This window comes from Hemitrygon akajei, chromosome 8 (assembly GCF_048418815.1).
Source record: "Hemitrygon akajei chromosome 8, sHemAka1.3, whole genome shotgun sequence".
NCBI classification, from domain to species: domain Eukaryota; kingdom Metazoa; phylum Chordata; class Chondrichthyes; order Myliobatiformes; family Dasyatidae; genus Hemitrygon; species Hemitrygon akajei.
Window position 1 is genome coordinate 173,155,541 of NC_133131.1, and position 25,032 is coordinate 173,180,572.

General features: G+C 40.8%; 1 protein-coding gene across 2 annotated transcripts in view; it reads right to left on the bottom strand.

The window, feature by feature from the left end:
* Window positions 1–25,032, bottom strand: part of fbxl6 (F-box and leucine-rich repeat protein 6) — a 64,165-nt gene that overhangs the window by 9,503 nt on the left and 29,630 nt on the right. For both annotated transcript variants that reach the window (XM_073055106.1, XM_073055107.1), the window contains exons 5-8: window positions 11,630–11,761; window positions 5,667–5,774; window positions 2,631–2,744; window positions 1,350–1,581 (exon numbers count right to left, since the gene is read on the bottom strand). In XM_073055106.1, coding sequence (XP_072911207.1) covers window positions 1,350–1,581; window positions 2,631–2,744; window positions 5,667–5,774; window positions 11,630–11,761 — 586 coding nt within the window. The remainder of the gene's footprint in view (window positions 1–1,349; window positions 1,582–2,630; window positions 2,745–5,666; window positions 5,775–11,629; window positions 11,762–25,032) is intronic.

Genomic DNA, 25,032 nt, shown 5'->3' on the forward strand with positions numbered 1-25,032 from the left:
GAATGACGCCAACCTTCTAAGGAAGTACAGTCGACTCTGTGCCTTCCTGCACAAGGCATTATTGTCACATGTACTGAGGTGCAGTGAAAGCTTGTCTTCTGTTCATGCAGAACATTTAATTACACAGTGCATTGAGGTAGAACAATGGAAAACAATAACAGAATGCAGAATTAGAGGAGGTGCAGTGCAGCTAGACAATAAGGTGCAAGACCACAACGAAACAGATTGTGAGGTCAAGAGTTCTATCGTACTACGCAACCATTTATTAGTCGTAATACTGCAGGGTAGAAGCTGTCTTGAGCTCATGGCTGCAGAGAGTTGTGGATACAGCTCAGCATATCATGGAAACCAGCCTCCCTTCCATGACTCAGTAAACCAGCTAGCATAATCAGACACCACCCGCTCCAGGCATTCTCTCTTCTCCCCTCTCCCATTAGCCTGAAAGCACATACTAACAGGCTCAAGGACAGCTTCTATCCCACTGTTATCAAAGTCTTGAATGGACTTCCTTGTACAATAAGATAGACAATTGACTCACAATCTACCTCATTGTGATCTCTTGACTTTATTGTTTACTTGCTTTTCTCTGTAGCTTTTCAAGATTCCAGATTGTTTAATGTCAATTCCATTACACACATAAAAAACTAAAGAACACAATAATAAAAAAAACACAATAAATATAAATACATAAATAGTTTTGATACATAGATTAAATGCATGCCCATAAAATGATGCCAAACACAGGAGCGTCTGTACATAAGGTGAGGATATGATAAATTAGTGGTGGTTGGGGGTGTGGAGAGGTGGGTTAGTGGGTGGAGGTGTTGAACAGCCTTACTGCTTGGGGAAAGTAACTGTTTCCGAGTCTGATGGTCCTGGTGTGGATGCTACGTAGCCTCCTCCCTGATGGGAGTGGGACAGACAGCCCACGAGCAGGGGGGGTGGGAGCCTTCATGATATTACTAACGCTTTCTATATACATGTCCTTGATGGTGCCAGTGATGTGCTGGGCAGTTTTGACTACCGGTTGTAGAACCCTTCTGTCTGCAGCAGTACAGTTTCCATACCATGCATCTGGAGAATGATGTGAGTATAGATGTGCGTACTGCAGCTCTCGTCAACCTCCTCAGAAAATCGGTGGGCTTTGCTGATCGTGTGGAATCTGTTCTGGAACCATGACTCTTTATTCTGAACTGTTATTATTTTACCTCGGTGCACACAGTGACGATTTGACATATTTGAGACCGAATAATTGTTTCTTACATTTTTATAAAAGTCTCTCATGACACACAAATCCTCAGAGAGGAATCAAACAGAGGATGAGGAGAGAGAGAGACAGCTCTCCCTACCTTGGCAGGGCAGAAGCTGCAGTGACGCCGATGTGATCCGATAACAACCTCGGAGGTCCAAGGTCCGCAGCTTGGTCGACAGGTGCAGCAGCTTTACCAGAACCTCATCTGTGACCAGCGAGAAGGACGAGGTGGCCAAGCACAGCTCCTCTAGCTCAGAGAAGCCGACCTCAGGGGAAACGATCATTGTGCAAGCCCTTGGGAACCAGGTCAGATTCAGCAGTCTTAGAACCTGCACCAAATGACACGATTGATTAAAGGCTGGCAGTGGCAAGCACTGCAGAGAGGCAAGTTAACACAGACTTCTACATAACAAATGATTTGAGCACCTGAGTCACACTAGCATAGAAAACCACAAGCCAAGTGCTGCAAAATGGCACTAACACAATGGGTGCTCTCCTGATCAGTACGTGGGCCGAAAGGCCTGCTTCAACGGAAAGTGATTTGATGCTTTTCTGCAACACAGAACGCAGCATGGGCACAAACCCTTTAGCCATCATGGCTATGATAACCACAATACCAAATTAAACTAAACATAATTGAGACTGCTGAACAAAAGGAGAGCCAGTGTTACAGGAAGGATACTAGCACGATAGGAGGCAAAGAGTGGGAATAAAGGGGAACTTTTCCGGTTGGCTGCCATTGACTTGTGTTCCACAGAGGTCTGTGTGGGAACTGCTTCCTTTCGTATTGTATGTTAACCTGTATGACAGAATTTATCACATTGTGGACGGTACCAAGGTAGGCAGAGGGGCAAGTAGGGCAGAATAAATGATCAACGTTTCACCAGATGAGGGATCTCAGCCAAAATGTTATCTTTGTATTCCCCTCCATAGATGCTGCCTGACCTGCTGAGTTCCTCCAGCATATTCTTTGTATTGCTCAAGATTTCTAGCATTTGCAGAATCTTTTGTTTCTATAATCTTCCATAGGTCTCCCCTCAGCCTTTGTAGGTGGAATGTGAATGGACAGGCAAGGGTGTTCTTTATGAATGAGGGGTCATTGAAAGAGAGTTCAATAGACAGGCAGTAATTTTATTTTCATTTAGAAATAAAAGCACCTTAACACAAACCCACACTACCCAATTACACTCCTGTGACTAATTAACCCACTAACCCATATGTCTTTAGAATATGGGAGGAAACCAGAGCACCCAGAGGAAATCCACACTGCTACAGAAACTCCGGACAGCGATGGGAATTGAACACAAGTCACTAGCATTGTAATTACATTACACTAACCGCTACGTTACAGTGCCATCACCCTCAACACCCCGTGTACCTGTAGTTTGGGGCAGCCAGCCTGTAGCATCTCAATGCAAAACTGGAAATAGGGGTTAGTCTGCTTGATCTCGGTGTTGACCTCCAGTAGCCTGAGTTCAGTGCAGCAGCCAGCCTAGGAGGCAGGAGCACACAGATTAGGTGAATAAAACTGTTAGCAAACTAGACCAAATACCAACCAGCTGCATAAAGACATCAAATAGAACATGGTGACTGTCAGTGAATTGGAAGCTTGGATCTCACCTATATCAAAACGCCTCTCGAGTAACTCTACAGAGACAGTCCATCATGGGTAAAGCCCTCCCCACCATTGAGCACATCTACACACGACATTGTCGTTGGAATGCAGCGTCCATTTGGCATGGTTCCAGAGGACGGGAAAATTGCAAATGTCAATCCACTCTTTAAGAGAAAAAGGGAGGTGGCAGAAAGGAAATAATAGAGCAGTTAGCCCGACCTTAGTGGTTGGGAAGATGCTGGAGTCAATTGTTAAGGATGAAGGTTTCCTAAAATGGGTGAGTCTAGGACTTAAGGGCACAACCTCAATACAGAGGGACATCTACTTAGTACAGAGGTGAGAAGGAATTCCTTTAGTCAGAAGGTAATGAATCTGTGGAATTCATTGCCACAGATGGCTGCAGAGGCCTAATAATTGGGTATATTTAAAGGATAAGTGAACTCCACCACGACTGTCCCAAGCCGACCACAAGAGGAGGAGGGTTGGGCATGGGGCCAGCAACCCCATCCTGTGGGGGGGAAAGCAGAGCTACTGAAACACCAACAGAAGCTCTAAAGACATCATCCCTGGAACAGGAAGGATAAACCAAGAGGCAGGACAGAGGACTCTGGCGAGCCTTTGCCCCAGTTGGTGGACTCTTGATGCCTTGACTCAGAGGTTATGGGGAGAACGTAGGAGAATGGGGTTGAGAGGAATAATAAATCAGCCATGATGGAATGACAGAGCACTTGTGATGGGCCAAATGGCCTAATTCTGCTCCTGTCTTATATATGAAATGAAATTTGTTGGTTTGCAACAATAGTAGTGTAAAAACATTTAAAAATATAAATAACAAAAATAAATAAATACTGCAAACAATAAAAGGAACGAGCTCTTATATATTGGCGATACTCAAACTTGTACATATGTTTTTGGGATTGCTTTTACATTTATATCTATGTTTTATGCTTTTTTTTAAAATATGCTGCATCGGATCTGGAGTAACAATCATTTTATTCTCCTTTGCACTCACGTAATGAAAAATTACAATAAACGATCTTGGAATTGTGCTGGGTTGGGGGCTGGCCCCTCCTGTCAGTGCCGTCCTCCAGTGTTGGCTCAGTGGAAGGCAGGCTGATTTGCATTCATCTGCAGCTGCACTGCGTGACATGTGGAACTGCTGCGGGCTGTTCTTGCAGAAACGTGGCTCCAGGACAACATCCCATGCACCATCATTCTACAGGCCATGACACCCAGGGGCGTGGGCTATATATGTTTTTGTGTAACTGTATGTTTTACTAATAATGTAATTATATGTGCAATATGTGCATTGTGCTGTGTGACTATAGGTACTATGCTTTGCATCTAGGTCCCAGAGAAAGTGTTTTGTTTGGCTATATACGTGTATGGTTGAATTACAATTAAACTTGAACTTGAGTCTTGAAGGGATGTGGACTTCACAGGTTGAGCCAGCATTTAATTACCTGACCCTAGTTGCCTTCAAGGAGGTGAGCGGCCTTCTTAAATCGTTGCAGTCCCTGAGGTGTGAATACACCCACAGTGCTGTTAGGGAGGGAGTTCCAGGACTCTGACCCAGTGACACTGAAGGAATGGTAATGTATCTCCAGATCAGGATGGAGTGTGGCTTGGAGGTCACTACTGAACATTCACAAATTTCCCAACTGCAGGTGACCAGAGTTGGATACAGTATTCTAGAATCGGATTTATTCGCACTGACACATGTGAAATTTGTTTTGTGGTAGCAGTACAGTGCAATACTGTATACTATAAATTATAATAAGAATATTTATAGGTAATGTTGAGGTAGTGTTCATGGACTGTTCAGAAATCTGATAGTGGAAGAAGCTGACCCTAAAACATTGAGTGTGTTTCTTCATGCTCCAGTACCTCCTCTCTGATGATAGTAATGAGAAGCGGTCTTTAATGATGAATGCCACCTTTTTGAGGCATTGCCTTTTGAAGATGCCCTTAATGCTGGGAAGGATAGTGTTGAGGATGTTTCCTATGGAGGATCCCTCCATATCAGATGGTGATGCAACTAGTCAGAATGCTCTATCGAAATTTGCTGGAGTTGGAGATAACGCAGAAAATGTGTAGCTCGGGTGGTTGATGGTAGGGCTGCTAGAGTCTTTGGTGACATACCAGATCTCTTCAAATGTCTAATGAAATATAACTGCAGGCATGACTTCTTCATAACTGCACAAATATGTTGGGACCAGGATAGATCTTTAGAGATGTTGAGACCCAGGAATTTGAAGCTGTTCACCCTTTCCAAAGCTGATCCCTTGTACAACCCAACAAAATAACGTTTCTTGAGACCACGGTGAACTCACAAAACATATCACACACACACAGCATACAAAATATTACCATAAATAAGTGAAAATATAATTTTAAAATGACTGTAGTATGCAGCACAAATAAACAGTAATCAGCTCTCTGTCCTAGTGCCAAAAGCTCAGTGGTGGCAGGGTATTCAGTAGTCTTACAGCCTGAGGAAAGAAGCAGTTACCTAGTCTGGCAGCCCTAATCCTCATGTTCCTGTACGTCCTTCCTGACCATGGTGGGTCAAAGAGATTGTGGAATGGGTGGTGGAGAACCTCAACAATTCTTTGGGTCCTTCAACTGCAACACCCCTGGTAAATGTCACAAAAGGGGGGGGGGGGGGGGGGGAAGAGGTGGGAGACTCCGATGTCCTCTCAGGTCATCCCTTCCCATGCCACAACCCAATTATAATAGGATCCTGCATCTCCAACCCGTTGCCCACCCCAAAAGTGACTTGACTTGAGGTAACCTTACCATAATGGCATTGAAGATGTTGTGCAGGCGACTGCTGTACGTCACACAGAGCTGTCTGAGGTTCGACCCTGCTGCCTCCAGAAAACTGACTACCGCTGCTGTGTCAACCTGCAAAGAAAGGTCAGAGATAATCAAGTCAACAATCAATCGGGACCCTTCAACCCCTCTTTACGTTTGTAAGGCCCAGGATCAGAAGATCAATTAAATCATGGCTAATTGTACTTCAATTTTAGTTCATGACTTGGTTTCCACATCCCTCAGAACATGCCCTTCCAGCCCTTTGAGCCAGTGCCCAGCAACCCCCAATTTAACTCTGTCCTCTTCATAGCACAATTTACATAACACCATAAGATATAGGAACAGAATTAGGCCATTTGGCCCATAAAATCTGCTCCACCATTTCATCATGGCTGATCCATTTTTCCTTTCAACATCAATCTCCTGCTTCTTGTATCCCTTCATGCATTGACCAATCAAGAATCAATCAGACTCTGCTTCAAATATACATAAGGACTCGGCCTCCAGAGCTACCTGTGGCAAAGAGTTCTACAGAATCACCACTCTGTCTGAAGAAATTCTTCCTCATCTCCGTTCTAAACAGATGCCCTTCTATTCTGAGGCCGTGTCCTCTGGTCTTAGAATCTCCCACCATCGGAAATATCCTTAACACATTCACTCTATCAAGGCTTTTCACCATTCGATAGATTTTAATTAGGTTACCCCCATTCTTTTGAATTCTAGTGAATACAGGCCCAGAGCCATCAAACACTCTTCATATGACAAGCTGTTCAATCCTGAATCACTATCATGAACCTCCTTTGAACCCTCTGTAGTTTCAGCACATCTTTTCTAAGGGGCTCAAAACTACTCATAATACTCCAAGTGAGGCCTTACCAGTGCTTAATAAAGCCTCAGCATTATATCCTTGCTTTTATATTCTAGTCCTCTTGAAATGAATGCTAACATTGCATTTGCCTTCCTCAGCACAGATTCAACCTGCAAATTAACCTTTAGGGAATCCCGCACTTGGACTCCCAAGTCCCTTTGCACCTCAGATTTCCGTATTTTCTCTCCATTTAGAAAATAATCAGCCTTTGCAATTCTTCTACCAATGTGCATGACTATACAGTTTCCAACATCGTGTTCCATCTGCTATTTCTTTGCACATTCCCCTAATCTGTCTAAGTCCTTCTGTGCTCTCTCTTCTTCCTCAAAACTACCTACCCATCCACCTATCTTCAAATCCTCTGCAAACTTTGCAACAAAGCCATCAATTCCATCATCCAAATCATTGACACATAACATAAAAAGAATCGGTCCCAACACAGATCCCTTTGGAACACCACTATTCACCAACAGCCAACCAGAAAAGGCTCCCTTCATTCCCACTCTTTGCCTCCTGCCTATCAGCCACTATCTTGTCAATGCTAGAATCTTTCCTGTAGTACCACGGGTTTGTATCTAGTTAAGCAGCCTCGTGTGTGGCACCTTGTTAAAGGCCTTCTGAAATTCCAGGTGCACCACATCAATCGATTCCCCATTGTCTATTCTGCTTATTAGTTCTTCAAAGAATTCAACAGATTTGTCAGGCAAGGTTTTCCCTTGAAGAAACCACGCTGACTACAGCTTATTATCATATGCTCCAAGTACCCCAAAACCACAGCCTTAACAATCGATTCCAACATTTTCCCAACTACTGAGGTCAGACTAACTGGCCTATCATTTCCTTTCTTCTGCCTCCCTCCCTTCTTGAAGAGTGGAATGACGCTGCAATTTTCCAGTCATCCGAAACCATTCCAGAATCTAGTGATTCTTTAAAGAACATCACTAATTCCTCCACAATCACTTCAGCCAACTCTTTCAGAATCCTTGATGTATACCATCTGAACCAAGTGACTTAGGCTACATCCACACTAGACTGGATAATTTTGAAAACGCCGGTTTCGCGTAAAAACGATAGGCGTCCACACTAGGCATTTTAAAAAATATCTCTGTCCACACTAAAACAGATATTTGGGCGAATCTCCTCCTCCTGGGCACGCGCAGGACACATCTACAGAAAACAACCGAAGAGGAAGCGGTTTACTATTTCCGTTTCCGCTGCAGCGTTGCTCTATTGAAAGCAGTGAGATTCCGCGCTGCCACCACCATCTGTCCCAGCACGTCAAGGCAGCATTTTCAGATTTCTCCAGTTACCCCGTCCACATTGCTCTGCCCAAGCGACGTTTTCAAAATTACATACTCTGGACAGCGTTGCTGAAAATCTCAGTTTTCGGGGGAAGAAAATGCCATTTTATAGACAATAGGTGCAGAAGTAGACCATTCGGCCCTTCGAGCCTGCACCGCCATTTTGAGATCATGGCTGATCAACTATTATCAATACCCGGTTCCTGCCTTGTCCCCATATCCCTTGATTCCCCTATCCATAAGATACCTATCTAGCTCCTTCTTGAAAGCATCCAGAGAATTGGCCTCCACTACCTTCTGAGGCAGTGCATTCCAGACCCCCACAACTCTCTGGGAGAAGAAGTTTTTCCTTAACTCTGTCCTAAATGACCTACCCCTTATTCTCAAACCATGCCCTCTGGTACTGGACTCTCCCAGCATCTGGAACATATTTCCTGCCTCTATCTTGTCCAATCCCTTAATAATCTTATATGTTGCAATCAGATCCCCTCTCAATCTCCTTAATTCCAGCGTGTACAAGCCCAGTCTCTCTAACCTCTCTGCGTAAGACAGTCCAGATATCCCAGGAATTAACCTCGTGAATCTACGCTGCACTTCCTCTACAGCCAGGATGTCCTTCCTTAACCCTGGAGACCAAAACTGTACACAATACTCCAGGTGTGGTCTCACCAGGGCTCTGTACAAATGCAAGAGGATTTCCTTGCTCTTGTACTCAATTCCCTTTGTAATAAAGGCCAACATTCCATTAGCCTTCTTCACTGCCTGCTGCACTTGCTCATTCACCTTCAGTGTGGACGGAGGGTAAAAACTAAGAGAAAAGGCTTAACTGGTGTAGTGTGGACATAGCCTGAATCTACCTTCAGACCTTTCCGTTTCCCAAGAACCTTCTCTCTAGTTATGGTAACTTCACATACTTTATGAACCCTGACTCCTGGAATTTCTACCACACTGCTAGTGTCTTCCACAGTGAAGACGGATGGAAAATAATTATTCAGTTTATCCGCCATTTCTTTGTCCCCCATTACTACCTCTCCAGCATCGTTATTCCAGTGCTCTGATATCCACTCTCCCCTCCCTTTTACACTTTATGTATCTGAAAAATCTTTTGGTATCCTCTTTAATAATATTGGCTAGCGTACTTTCTGATTCCTGATTCCATTTTTACCTTTTTAATGGCCTTTTGTTGGTTTTTAAAAGCTTCCCAATCCTCTAACTTCCCACTAACTTCTGTTCTATTATATGCCCTCTCTTTGGCTTTTATGTTGGCTTTGACTTCTCTTGTTAACCACGGTTGTGTCATTTTTCCTTTAGAATATTTCTTTCTCTTTGGGATGTACATATCCTGTGCCTTGTGAATTGCTTTCAGAAATTCCAGCCATTGCTGCTCTGCCATCATCTCTGCCAGTGTTGTTTTCCAATCAATTCTGGCACACTCCTATTTCATGCCTCTGTAAATCCCCTTACTCCACTGTCATACTGATACATCTGACTTTAGCTTCTCATTCTCAAATTTCAGCATGAATTCTATTATATTATGATCACTTTCCCCTCACAGTCCTTTTACCTTAAGCTCTCTGATCACTACTGGTTAACTGCACAACACCTAGTCCAGGCTAGCAACCACAAATTGCTCAAAAAAGCCATCTTCTCATAGGCATTCTAGAAATTCCCCCTCTTGGGATCTAGCACCAGCCTGATTTTCCCAATCTACCTGCATATTGAAATCCCCCATTCCTACTGTAACGTTGCCCTTGGCATTCATTTTCTATCTCCATTTATAAATTGTAGACCACATCCTTACTTCTGTTTGAGGTCTGCGTACAACTCCCATCACAGTCTTTTTACCCTTGCAGTTCCTTAGTTCTATCCACAAAGATTTTACACCTTCTGACCCTATGTCACCTCTTTCAAATGCTTTGATTTCATTTTTTACCAAGAAGTAATGACCTCCCCCTGGTAGGTCATCCCCCTCAATAATATCTAAAGTTATATACTTATTATTGAGGGGAATGGCTACAAGTGTATTCTGCGCTGGCTGCGTATTTCCCCTCCTTCTCCTGACTTTCACCCAGTTACCTGACTCCTGCAATCTAGGGGTGACTACCTCCCTGTAGGCTCCTGTCTATCACCTCCTCATTCTCTCATATGAGTTGAAGGTCACTGAGATGCAGCTCCGGTTTCTTAACACGTTCTCTCAGGAGCTGCGACTTGGTGCACCTGGTGCAGATGTGTTTAGCTGGGAGACTAGAGGTCTCCCAGACTTCCCAGATCCCACACACAGGACAAAACACTGCCTTGGAGCCATTTTCACTAAACTACTGTGCCCAAATAGATGAGGAATGAACAAATAAGAACAGTAAGAGTGAAACCAACCAGAGCCTTTACCTCGCCCAAGCCTGACGAGCCAAAGCCACTCCGCTTGCTCGCAGATATTGAACGGTAGCCCTTTTATGTACTGCCTCTTGCTGATCAGTCGCTCAACTCAGAGAAACTGCCATAAAGCAGTTACAATGGCCAATTAACCTACTAATGGATACATCTTTTTACTGTAGGAGGAAACACACACACTCCACAGGGAGAATGTATATGCTCCTCCCAGAGGACATGTATTGAACTCCAAAGTCCAACACCCTGGGCTGGTATAGTGTCATGCTAATGGCTACATTACCATGGCACCCAATTATATCAGTTCAATTAGATTAGATAAATTCAATTAGACGTGACTAATCGTACTTTAATTATCTCATTACTTTGCTTGCATGTCCCTTTCTTATCTTCTCAATAACATGTTGTTCAAAAGGCAAAGAAAACTATAAATCATAAACACAAGAGATTCTGCAGATGCTGGAAATTCAGAGCAACACATCCAAAATGGTGGCTGGCTGGTGGCGCAGTGGCATCAGCGCCAGACTCCAGAGCGAAGGCTCCCGAATTCGAATCCAAGTCGGGCCACCCCCGACGATGCGCACTGGGGTTGAGCGTCGAGTTAGCCACTCAGCCTCGTGGAAAAAACAAGGGTCGAGTCAGGAACGTTCAGATCGTGACCCGGTTAATCCGAAAGGAGACCAATCCTGACACCAAGCACCAGAGAAGAATGGCTGGTGCAACACGCTAACTAACTAACTAACTAATAAATAAATAAATAATCAATCAATCAATCAATCAATCAATCCAAAATGTTGGAGAAACTCTGCAGGTCACATAGTATTTATGGAGAGGAGATAAACAATCAATGTTTTGTGATGAGATCCTTCATCAAGATAGGAAAGGAAGGGGGCAGAAGCCAGAATGGGAAGGTGTACAAGTTGGCAGGTGGTAAGTGAGACCTGGTGAGATGAAGATGGCTGGGTGAGGAAGGGGGGTGTTAAAGTAAGAAGCTAGGATATGACAGGTGGAAAAGATAAAGAGCTAAAGAAGATGGGATTTGTCAGCTGTGGTTGAGTGTGGTAGATCTGTGGAATTTGTTGCCAAGAGAGGCTGTGGAGGCCAAGTATTTAAGGTAGAGATAGATAGGTTCTTGATTAGCCAGGGCATCAAAGGGTATGGGGAGGAAGGCAGTGGAGTGGGGATGACTGGAAGAATTGGATCAGCCCATGATTGAATGGCAGAGCAGACTCAATGGACCAAATGGCCTACTTCTGCTCCTATATCTAGTGGTCTATAGCTTGCTGGGTGGCACGGCTCATTTGGTGGAAGGACCTGTTTCACACTATCTCTAAATAAATAACAGGGAAATTCATTCACAACTCAGCTGCAAAAACTTACGAACACCTTACCACTGAATGCTGGAGATTCAGATTTTCCAGCTTCTGGGAATGGGTGGCCAGTGCTTCAAAGACATCAGATGAGATACCATTACAGTTGGTTAGTCGCAAGGAGGTTAAGTGAGGACAGGACTTCGTGACAGTCTGGAGAGAGATGGTGACATTGTAAGAACAGTGGGATAGTCTCTACATCTTAAGTTGGACTAAACAATTCATGTTATCAGCAATGCTTATTTACTTATTGATTTATTATTAGTATTTGCACTTTGTCTTCTTTTGTGCACTAGTTGTTTGTCTGCCTTTGTGTGTAATTTTTCATTGATTCGAGTATATTTTCAGATTCAAAATGTTTAATGTCATTTCCAGTTCACAAATGTAAAAAAGAATGAAGAAATTGTTACTCTGGATCTGATACAGAACAAAAATAACTCAATAGCATAAAAAAAACAATAAATACAAATACATAACATGTCTTATATAAATAGATTGATTGTATTCTTTGTTCTACTGTGAATGCCTGCAAGAAAATGAATCTCAAGGTAGCACAAGTACCTTGAAAATAAATTTACACTGAACTTGACACTCTGCTCCTAAATCAAACGGAATTAGAGTGCATAAAACAGATTTACTGGAACCTCCATAGATGAGGGATTTCAGTGACAACATTAGACTGGAGAAGCTGGGCCTGTCCCCTTGGAGCAAAAAGAATGGAAGGAAATTTAAATTGGTAACTTGGTTTATTATTGTCACATGTTCCAAGGTAAGGTACATATAACCATATAACAATTACACCACAGAAACAGGCCATCTCAGGAGTCAGCAGGAGATGCTCATGGAGTGAGCACTGTTTCAGATTCGCTCCATAACCTTTACTTTTTTTAACCTATGATCACCCTTATTTAACTTATTTTTACCTACACCAAAAGATTCTTACTACTTTTTTGGACTTATCTTTAAGAGTTTATTGTGAATTTTTGAAGAAATGGCTCTTAGATCTAAAGGGCGAGAAACTGGGAAAAATCCTAACGGAAACGGAAAAAAGCAGATTGATCCTAAACGTACTGAATTGACTTATGAAATGTTATTGGAGGTTTTAAATGAAAGATTTGAAGGACAACGACAAATTTTTAAACAAGATATAAAGGCTTTTCAAGATTATATGGATAAGACGGATTCAGTAGTTAACCAGCAGCAAGTCCTAATCGCAACTCTGCAAGAAGACGCTCGGAAGCGAGATTTGATAATTGAAAAACTGGAGCAGAACTTACTTTCGGCAATTAAACAAGTGGAAACACTTAAAGCCAAGAGTGTCGACTTTGAGAATCGGTCCAGAAGACAGAACCTACGCATACTTGGTCTCCCGGAAGGTATTGAACAAGGGGACCCCTCGAAGTACTTTGCTCAACTTTTAAAGGATGCGTTCCCTTCTGTATTTCCAGACAGTCCTCCGTTACTCGATCGCACTCACAGAATTATGCGTCGATCAAGTGCTTCAGCTAAACCACTGGTTGTAATTGTCCGATTTCACTATGTGCATGTTAAAGAGCAACTTATTCGTGTGGCTCGGCATGTAGGGATGGTCAAATTTCAAGATCACAACTTCCGTTTAGTAGAAGATTTTAGTCCAGAAGTAATGAAGGCAAGGCTTCTTTTTAAACCTCTGATGTCTGAAAGTTAAGAGAAAAATCTAAAACCTGCGCTCTTATACCCTGCGAAGCTCAGAATATCGCCTCCGAATGCTCCACGGCAGGTCTTTCTTTCTACATCTGAAGCGAGAAGATTTCTGAATGAGAACTTCCCTACTGCTACGGATTCTCATTCCTAATAAATGAGTGATTTTGATCGTGCAAGATGGTTTTTATTTCCAAAACCAGATTTTGTTCTTGGCTATTGATGTAGGTTTACTTTATATTTTATACTCTAGTTAAAGTTTTTTTTTACTTACTAATTTTGTTATTTTACTTACTTCAACCACTGTACTTTATCTTTGGTTATTATTATTAATCCTTTGAAGGTGAATTTTTTTTACTAAGATGGCGGTTCCTTCTCTAAAATATTTTTGTTTTTTTTTATTTCGCCATTTTTTTATCTCTCGTCTTCTTCCTATAATGCATCTCTCATCAGAGTTTAAATTTTTTTTGGTGTTTGGGTTTTTAACCCGATTTATAAGTTACTAGTGATTATATTCTTTTTGTTTTTTTTACGATTAATTATATTAAGAAGTTTGGTTTTAGTATAGTGATTATTATTTCATTAGAGTTTGGGTGGATCTTTTTTTTATCCTTTATATACGGAGTTGCCTTCTGCTGATGATATGGGGGTTTTTCCCCCTGGCTGGGATGGTCTTTTTTCTTCTTGGGTGGGGGGTGGGAGGTCTTTTTCTAAATCTTATGGTTCTTATACTAGTTTTTTTTTAGTTTTTTCATTTGGGCCGATTTTAAACTACAAAAATGTCCGCTATGTCGTCACTTCCGGGTCCGCCCCTTATTTTTGTTCCTCTTCCGGGTGCATGAGTTCATAATTTGGTTAACCCTTTATATACCAAAGGGTTGATTTCAGAAATATGGCTCAGACTATTAATTTTGTCTCTTGGAATACTAATGGCTTAAACCATCCGATTAAACGGAAAAAGATTTTCAAAGTATTCCAAAGACTTAATGCTCATATTATTTTTGTACAAGAAACTCATGTGAGGAAAGAGGATAATTATCGCTTTTTTAGGTTTTGGAGGGGTCAACAGTATCATTTGAATTCGAATGCCAAAGTAAAGGGAGTTTCAATTTTTATTGACTCCTCTATTGCATTTGTCCAACATGATATCTTCTCAGATCCGAATGGTAGATTTTTGTTAATTACTGGCTTACTTTTTAACAAAAAGGTTGCTATGGTTAATGTTTATGCTCCAAATGTGGATTGTCCCGATTTTTTAAAGTCCTTATTTACTTCTTTACCTAATCTAAATGAATATAAGTTAATAATGGGTGCTGACTTTAATTGTTGTTTAAATCCTTTGATGGACAAATCTATATCTACTCAGACTTTACCTAATAAGTCGGCCACTTGTATTAACTCTTTTTTGACTGATAATGGAATTTTTGATATTTGGAGATTTCGGCATTCTAAGGACAAAGAGTTTTCATTTTTCTCACATGTTTATCATTCCTACTCGAGAATTTATTATTTTTTTATTGACTCTTGTTTTATTCCATCAGTAATTGGTTGTAATTATGATATTATAGCCATCTCTGACCAGGCTCCATTAAAACTTTCTATTAAATTTACGGATACAGCTTCTAGTGCTAGACAATGGCGATTTGATTCTACCTTATTGCAAGATCCAGATTTTATTAAATTTATGAAGGAACAGATTGATTTCTTCTTTTCAACTAATTCCACGGATGATATTTCTTGCGGAACACTTTGGGCCACTTTTAAAGCATATATACGTGGACAGATTATCTCCTATTCTGTTGGTCTGAGAAAACGCATTAAGATGGAAACTCTTATATTGGTTGATAAAATTAAAGAGATTGACAAGAAATATTCGATTACTCCTAGCAAGGAGCTTTACAAACAAAGGGTTGAACTTCAAACGGAACATAGTTTATTACTTACATCTTCGATTGAAAATCAATTAATGAAAACCAGATCCGATTTTTATATACATAGTGATAAATCGGGTAAACTGTTAGCTAGTCAATTGAAGAATGCTTTGGTTAAACGTCAAATTACTAAGATCCGTCAGCAGAATGGGGATCTGACAGTTAACCATGATGAGATAAATAAATCATTTCAAGATTTTTATACCTCCCTGTATCATTCCAAATTCCCTAATGATCATAATACCATGTGTGATTTTCTTGGGAAATTGAATTTTCCAAAATTATCATCAGATGATCATTCAATATTAGAAACTCCTATTACGGATGCAGAAATTAAAGGGGTTATGTCCTCTATGAATTCCGGGAAAGCACCAGGTCCAGATGGGTATACAGTAGAATTTTTTAAATGTTTTTCCGCTACTCTTTCTCCTTGGTTATGCAGGGTTTTTGAAGAAGCAATCAGATTGGGCAATCTGCCACAATCTTTTTATAGAGCTTCCATTTCTTTAATACTGAAGAAAGATAAAGACCCTACTGACTGTGCATCCTATAGACCAATATCTTTATTGAATGTAGATTCCAAGATCTTTTCCAAGTTACTGGCATCCAGGCTGGAGAAGGTATTACCCCAAATTATTTCGGAAGATCAAACCGGTTTTATTAAAAATCGCTATTCTTTTTTCAATGTTAGGAGATTATTGAATATTGTTTATACTCCTTCACATAGCACTTCAGAATGTGTTATTTCATTAGATGCGGAGAAAGCATTTGATAGAGTTGAATGGCCATACTTATTTTATGTGCTTGAGAAGTTTAATTTTAGTCCGACATTCATTTCCTGGATTAAACTGATATATCATACTCCAGTAGCCTCGGTGCTTACTAACAATCTAAGATCTCCCTTTTTTCGTTTATTTCGGGGTACTAGACAAGGCTGTCCTCTTAGTCCATTATTATTTGATATTGCTTTAGAACCCTTGGCAATTGCTATCAGAGAATCACAGAACATTTTTGGCATTAATCGTGGGACAGATATACATAAGTTATCATTATATGCAGATGATTTATTATTATTTATTTCTGATCCTGAGAAATCCATTCCTACAGTTTTATCATTGTTGGTTCAATTTAGTGATTTTTTTGGGTATAAATTAAATCTTAATAAGAGTGAATTGTTTCCTTTAAATAGACAGGTTCCAATTTATGGAAATTTACCTTTTAAATTAGTTAATGACTCTTGTATTTACAGGGATTAAAATCACAAAAAACTATAAAGACTTATTTAAGGTTAATTTTTTACCCAATTGATCAAATTAAATGTTTGTTTACTAAATGGTCACCACTATCTTTATCTCTGATAGGTTGGATTAATGCTATTAAGATGGTTATTTTACCCAAGTTTTTATATATATTTCAAGCGGTACCAATTTTTATTCCGCAATCTTTTTTTGCTAATGTTGACTCAAAAATTTCCTCATATATATGGCAGAATAAAAATCCTAGGTTAGGTAAAATATATTTACAGAAGGCAAAGAAGGAAAGTGGATTGGCATTGCCTAATTTTAGATTTTATTATTGGGCAGTTAATATCCGATATTTGATATGTTGGTTAAAGGATTGGGATATATCTTTTAGCCCTCATTGGGTGAACTTGGAAATTAAATCTGTACAAGGATTTGCATTGGGTTCTATTTTAGGGACTTCTCTTCCCTTTGCTCTTTCTAAATTGCCGAAACGAGTTGACAACCCGATAGTTAAACATACTTTACGTATATGGTTTCAATTTCAGAAATTTTTTGGGTTAACTCAGTTTGTTTTAAATATTCCTATTGTATCCAATTGCTTTTTTTAATCCTTCTATTATAGACCAAGCTTATTCAGCTTGGAAGACTAAAGGATTATTACGATTTTCCGATTTATTTTTGGATAATTGTTTTATGTCTTTTGAGCAATTATCTAATAAATATAATTTGCCTAGATTTCATTTTTTAAGATATTTACAGATTAGGAATTTCTTAAATACTGTACTTCCTACTTTTCCAAATTTTGTGTCTTCAGGTATTTTGGAGAATTTGTTTGAACTAAATCCTTTTCAGAAAGGGCTAATATCAAAACTTTACAATATAATTATGAAGATACGTTCAGAGCCCTTATTTTAATTTTTTTTTTTTAATTTTTTATTAGTTTTTCAAAACATTTTACAAAATTAAAAACCCCAAATCCCAATAAGAGCCCTTTTATAAGACTAAAAATGATTGGGAAAGAGAACTTAACCTTATTATCCCTTTTGAGAATTGGGATAAAATTCTTCAATTAGTTAATACATCATCTATATGTGCTAAACATTCATTAATACAGTTTAAAGTTGTGCACAGGGCTCATATGTCCAAGGATAAATTGGCTCGTTTTTATTCCTATATAAATCCTATTTGTGACAGATGTCATTCTGAGATAGCGTCTTTAACTCATATGTTTTGATCGTGTCCGCTTTTGAAAAAATATTGGAAAGATATTTTTGATATTATCTCTGCGGTATTGAACATTGATTTACAACCTCATCCTATTACTGCAATTTTTGGTTTAACAATGATGGACTCACTCCATTTATCCTCTTTCGCTTGTCGAATGATTGCATTTCTTACATTAATGGCTAGAAGATCTATTTTGTAGAATTGGAAAGAAATTAATCCTCCTACCGTATTTCATTGGTTTTCTCAAACTATGTTATGTTTAAATTTAGAAAAAATTAGAAGTGTTGTATTTGATACTTCTATTAAATTTGAAAAGATATGAAGACCATTTATTCAATATTTTCATATGATGTAATATGACCCTGTTCCAAGTCTATTTGTTTTTCCAGTTTTGATTGTACATATGTTGAGAGGATTGGAGTTGACGACACTGATGATTTTCTATTGTTGTGAAATATTATAAACAGCCCTTTTTTTCTATTTTTTCTTTTTCTCTTTTCTTTTTTGTTTTTTTTTCTCTATTAGTTATTAGATTATTAGATTAGTTTTTTTGCATAATTTTTTTTCTTTCTTCTGTTTTTAAAAAAATGTATATTATGATATACCTAGGTTTGACTTGTTTATTTGTATATTGTATCGTTCATGATTTGGGAATACTCATTTATACTGTAATCATTGCTTATGTATTCTCTCATGTTTAGTTGGAAAGCATATGTTTGTAATCCCATTATCTATGTATCATTTTATTTTGTTGATATTAATAACAATAATAAAAAGATTGAAAAAGAAAAGAAACAGGCCATCTCGGCCCTTCTAGTCCATGCCGACGCTTACACTCACCTAGTCCCATTGACCCGCACTCAGCCCATAACTCTCCATTCCTTTCCTGTTCATATACCTATCCAATTTTACTTTAAATGACAATACTGAACCTGCCTCTACCACTTCTACTGGAAGCTTGTTCCATACAGCTACCACTCTCTGAGTAAAGAAATTCCCTCTCGTGTTACCCTTAAACTTTTGCCCCTTAACTCTCATGTCCTCTTGTTTCAATCTCCCCTACTCTCAATGGAAAAAGCCCATCCATGCCAACTCTATCTATCCCCCTCATAATTTTAAATACCTCTATCAAGTCCCCCCTCAACCTTCTACGCTCCAAAGAATAAAGACCCAACTTGTTCAACCTTTCTCTGTAACTTAGGTGCTGAAACCCAGGTAACATCCTAATAAATCTCCTCTGTACTCTCTCTATTTTGCTGACATCTTTCCTATAATTTGGTGACCAGAACTGTACACAATACTCCAAATTTGGCCTCACCAATGCCTTGTACAATTTTAACATTACATCCCAACTCCTATACTCAATGCTCTAATTTATAAAGGCCAGCTTACCAAAAGCTTTCTTCACCACCCTATCCACATGAGATTCCACCTTCACCTGTACAGTAAAAAATGTGTCCTGCGTACTGTTCATACAGATCAATTCATTTAACAATGTATTGAGGTACAACAAGGGAAAACTTCAAATGTAGAAAAAGCGTAAATCAAGACTTTTTCCTAGGACAGAAATGGGGCCATAATTTTAAGGTATAGAATGGATGTCAGAGGTAGGTATTTTTTACACAGAGTGCTGGAGGAACTCAGCAGGCCAGGCAGCATCTAAGGAAAAGAGTGAACAGTCAACCACTTGGCTGAGACCCTTCATATTCTTGGCCTGAAACAGCGACTGTTCACTCTTTTCCATAGATGCTGCCTGTCCCTGCTGAGTTCCTCCAGCATTACGTGTGTATTACTTCGGATTTCCAGCATCTTCAAATTTCCTGTTGTTTGTGGTTACAGAGCGGTGGGTGCGTGGAACACACCGCTGGGGTGTTGGCAGAGGCAGGTACATTGGGTACATTTAAGAGTACAAACATAAGACACAGATGAAGAATTAGGCCAATTGGCCCATCGAATCTGCTCTGGCAGTCTATAATGGCTGATTTATTATCCCTCTCAATCTCATTCTGCTGCCTTTTGCCCATAACCTTTGGCACCCTGACTAATCAAAAACCTATCAACCTCTGCTTTAAATATACCTAATTAACTGGCCTACCCAGCTGTCAGTGGCAACAAATTCCAAAGATTCATCACTCTTTAGCTAAAGAAATTTTTTCTCATCTCCTTTCTAAAAGGATATCCCTCTATTCTGAGGCTGTGTCCTCTGTTCCTGGACTTGCCCGCTGCAGGAAACATCCTCTCCACATCCACTCCCTCAGCATTCGATAGGTTTCAATGAGATTCCCCCCTCATTCCAGCAAGTACAAGCCCAAAGCCATCAAATGTTCCTCATATGTTAACTCCTTCATTCCTGGGATCATTCTTACGAGCTTCTCCAAAGCCAGCTAATCTTTTATTAGGTGAAATGGAGCACTGTGTGGGAGAGAAGAATTAAACTGATCTTAAGAGTAGGTTAAAAGGTTGGTACAACATCGTGGGCTGAAGGGCCCATACTGTGCTGCAATGTTCAATGCTCTAAGACAACATAAGAATGCAAAATAATGTGCTAATAAAAGGACATCATATTAAACTGATGGGCAAAAGATGTTGGATGAGATTAAATTTTGTTTTCAGTAACCAGTCTAACCACAACTGCTCAAGTGCACCCTCATGAATTTCCCATAACCAGTAACAGGATCCTTCTGTCTTGAATTACAACTACCACATATATATAGCAGTACAACACAGTACAGGCCCTTCAGCCCACTATGTTGTACCAAACTTTTAATATACTCTAAGTTTAATCTAACCCTTCCCTTCCTCAAACCTCTCTATTTTCCTATCATCCATGTGTCTATCTAAGAGTGTCTTAAATGTCAATAATGTATCTGCCTCTAGCACCACCTCTGACAGGGCATTCCACAACCTAGCTCTGACATCCCTGCTATACTTCCCTCAAATCATCCTTCCTCGCCCTAGGAAAAAGTCTCTGGCTATCCACTCAATCTATGCCTCTAATCATCTTGTACACCTGTATAAAGTCACCTGTCATCCTTTTTTTTTAATCAAAACAGAAAAGTCCTTTCTCAGTCAATCTACCTTCATAAGACGAGCTGTCTAATCCAGACAGAATTCTGGTGAATCTCTTCTGCACCCTCTCTAAAGCTTCCACATCCTTCCTATGATGAAGTGACTAGAACTGAACACAAACTGTTATGTATACGTGGGTTTTGACTATAGAAGAGATGGCTTAGCACTTTTGTGCCAGGGTGTTTACTTAGTGTGTCAAAAAACAAAAATCGAACTTATAAAAAAACCATGAAAAGAAATCAGTTCAGTTCAGTTTATTGTCATTTAGAAACCACAAATGCAATGCAGTTAAAAAATGAGACAACGTTCTCCAGAATTATATCACAAAAGCAAACGATAAAACAGACTACACCAGAAAATCCACATAACGTTTGGTAATCCCCAGTCCAGAGTCCGGAGAGGCTGCTGCGTATTAATATCGCGCTACCATCTTAGCGCGATCCCCGGAAAGGAGCTCCAAACCCACCAGACGAAACAAGACTAACCAGACACACCAAGTCATGAGACCAACTCTACCACCCAACAATCCAAAAACTAAAGCTACAAGACCTACACAAAACCACATAGTTACATATAGTTATAGTTAACATATAGTTACAACAGTGCAGACAATACCATAATTGATAAAAAAACAGACCATGGGCACAGTAAAAATAGTCCAAAGATGTTAAAAGACTAAGTTCAAAAGAAACCACCACACAGCTTCCGCAAGTCCTCAGGGTCCCGATAGACTCGTCATCCCCCGCTATGGACTTCCACGGCGCCGGACTCAGCCTCGCAGACGCAGCACACAGTGAAAGCTCCATCAGACCTGACCTCACAGACGCAGCACACAGTGAAAGCTCCATCAGACCTGACCTCACAGACGCAGCACACAGTGAAAGCTCCATCAGACCTGACCTCGCAGACGCAGCACACAGTGAAAGCTCCATCAGACCTGACCTCACAGACGCAGCACACAATAAAAGCGCCCCGACCGCAGCGGACTCCAAGTCCATCAAACCTCCAAGCATCTGACCATCCCCTCCGGCACAGCCTCTTTGAGCACCATCCTCTGCTGAGCGCACTACGACGCCCCCGCCAACGGCCACCGGCAACGCGACCCCGAGGACTGGGGGCCTGTCCTTCTCAGCAGAGACCCAGACCTCACAACAGCAGCAGCAACGAAGAAGGCCTTCCTGGAGATTTCCAGATGTTCCTCTGTGCTCCCACACCTGTTTTCCATCAGATTAGGATTGTGCACGGCACCCCGCTTAACAAATAACAGATATCAACTCCGGAGCGGTCACTGCAAACTGCATCGTGCCGCCATCTGCCAATATTTACAAAAGATATCCACCAGAATAGTTCCCTACTACTTCCAGTGTGAACTCCTGGCAGCTCGATCTCTTCCAGTTACTGAGAGCAATCAGCTCTGTTATTTTTTTTCCAGACACGAGGACATACCATCTTTAATTCAGCAGAAAATCCTACAAAAGGTAGTGGATTCAGCCTGGTACATCATGGGTAAAACCCTCCCAACATCAACATGAAACGTTGCTGTAGAAAGGCAGCATCAATCAAAGATCCCCACCATCCATGTCATGCTCTTTCTCACTACTGCCATCAGGTAGAAGGTAGAAGTACCTCAGGACCCGCAAGGGAATAACTACACTCAGTTACCATTCTACAGATTTGCTAAGTATGCCCGCAGAAAAAGAATCTCAGGATTGTATGTTCTCTGAGATAAATTTTACTTTGAACTTTGAATTAAAATATGATGCTCCCACAATGTAGTTACAATCATATTACAAAATAAACAGAAGTAGCTACCTTAAATACAGTATACAAACAACATATACATATTTTCACATCCCCGTTACTAAAGAGATGAATTATTCCACAGTGTACGGTGGGAAGGGCACCATAAAGCCAACCCTTTACAAGAATATACTGGGGGGTGAAGACACTGAGGTGCACACTCTCAGCACCTTAACAACAGAATGAAAGTAATGTTTGTATGTTTATAAATGCGCATGTGTACAGAGTGCATTTACCAAGTGCTCTCCATTACACAAACCTTTCCCGTAGGTTCAAGAACAGCTACTTCCCTTAAACCATTTGGTCCTTGAACATCTAGCCTAATCATTACAACACTGACCACTTTGCAATAGAAAGGACTTCTTTTTCTTTGTTCTAATTGAAATGAATGAATGAATGAAATTAATTTATTTCAGTCAGTACAAACATAACAGACCCAGAGCCATCAAACTTTTCTCGGAATCATCCTTGTGAACCTCCTCTGAACCCTCTCCAATGCCAGCACATCATTTCTTAGATGAGGAGCCCAAAACTGTTCACAATACTCAAAGTGAGTCCTCAGCACCACATCCTGCTCTTGTAATCTAGACCTCTCAAAATGTATACTAACTTTGCATTTGCCTTCCCCACCACCAACTCAAACCTGCAAGTTAACCTTTAGGGTGTTCTGCACAAAGACTCCCAAGTCTCTTTGCATCTCAGGTTTTTGAATTTTCTAGCTTGATTTTATGTTTCAACTTTTCCCTCCTAATGATTCTTTTTGTTTCACTCTGTAGGTTTTTAAAAAGCTAATTTTTGCTTTGCTGTATGCCCTCTCTTTTGCTTTTACATTAGCTTTGACCTCCCTTGTCCGCCACAGTTGTACTATATTGGCATTTGAGTATTTATGTTTTTGAAATACATCTATCCTGCACCTTCTTCACTTTTCCCCAAAAACTCACGCCGACGTTGCTCTGCTGACATCCCTGCCAGCAGCTCCTTCCAATTTACTTCGACCAACTCCTCTTTCATTGCATTGTAATTTTCTTTACTCCACTGAAATACTGCTACGTCAGACTTCACTTTCTCCCTACCAAATTTCAAGTTGAACTCAACCATATTGTGATCACTGTTGCTTCAGGGTTCTTTTACCTTAAGCTCCCTAATCACCTCCGGTCAATTACATAACACCCAATCTAGTATAGCTGATCTCCCAGTAGGCTCAATGACAAACTGCTCTAAAAAGCCATCTCTTAAGACATTCAACAAACTCACTCTCGAGATCCATTACCAACCTGATTCTTCCAATCGACCTGCATGTTGAAATTTCCCATGACTATCATAACAATGCCCTTTTGACATGCCTTTTCTATTTAACTGTTGTAATCTGTGGTCCACCTCCCAGCTACTGTTGGGAGGCCTGTATATAACTACCATCGGGGTCATTTTACAGTAGAAGTTTCATAACTCAACCCACAAGGATTCAACATCTTCCGATCCTACGTCATATCTTTCTACTGATTTGATGCCATTCTTTACCAGCAGAGCCATGCCATCCCCTCTGCCTCCCTTCCTGTCCCTCCAATACAACGTGTAACTTTGGCTATTCTGCTCCCAGCTACAACCATCCTTTAACCACAATTCAGCGATGACCACAACATCATACCTGATAATCCATCCACTTCAATTCCTATACTCTGTGCATTGAGATACAACACTTTGAGTACTGTATTTGCTACCCTTCTTGATTCTGCATCCCAAGATGGCGGTGCGACACAGCTTGCAGCGGCCACTCCGGAGCTGATTATCTGTTATTTGTGAAGCAGGGTGCCGTGCGCAATCATAATCGATTGAAAACGGATGTGGGAGCACGGAGGAACATCGGGAAATCTCCAGGAAGACCTTCGTTGCTGCTGTTGTGAGGTCCGGGACTCTGCTGGGAAGAACAGGTCCCCAGTCCTCGGGGTCGCGTTGCTGATGGCTGTTGGTGGGCCCGTCTTAATACGCTCGGCAGAGGATGGTGCTCGGAGAAGCTGTGCCGGAGGGGATGGTTGTCGGCTCGGAGGTTCGACGGATTCGGAGTCCGCTGAGGTCAGGTCGCTGTCGGTGTGTGCTGCGTCTGCGAGGCTGAGTCGGGCAGCGCCGTGGAAGTCCATAGCGGGGGTATTCCCTTCTGCTGCCAGCGTGGGATGGCGAGTCTGTAAGGACCCTGGGGACTTGTGGAAACTGTCTGGTGATTCCTTTTGAACTTACAGTCCTTCAACATCTTTGGACTATTTTTACTGTGCCCATAGTCTGTTTTTTATCAATTATGCTAATGTTTGCACTGTTGTAACTATATGTTGTAATTATGTGGTTTTGTGCAGGTCTTGTAGCTTTAGTTTTTGGTCTTGTTTGTCTGGTGGATTTGGAGCTCCTTTCCGGGGAACGCGCTAGGACGGTAGCGCGATATTAATACGCAGCAGCCTCTCCGGACTCTGGATTGGGGATTGCC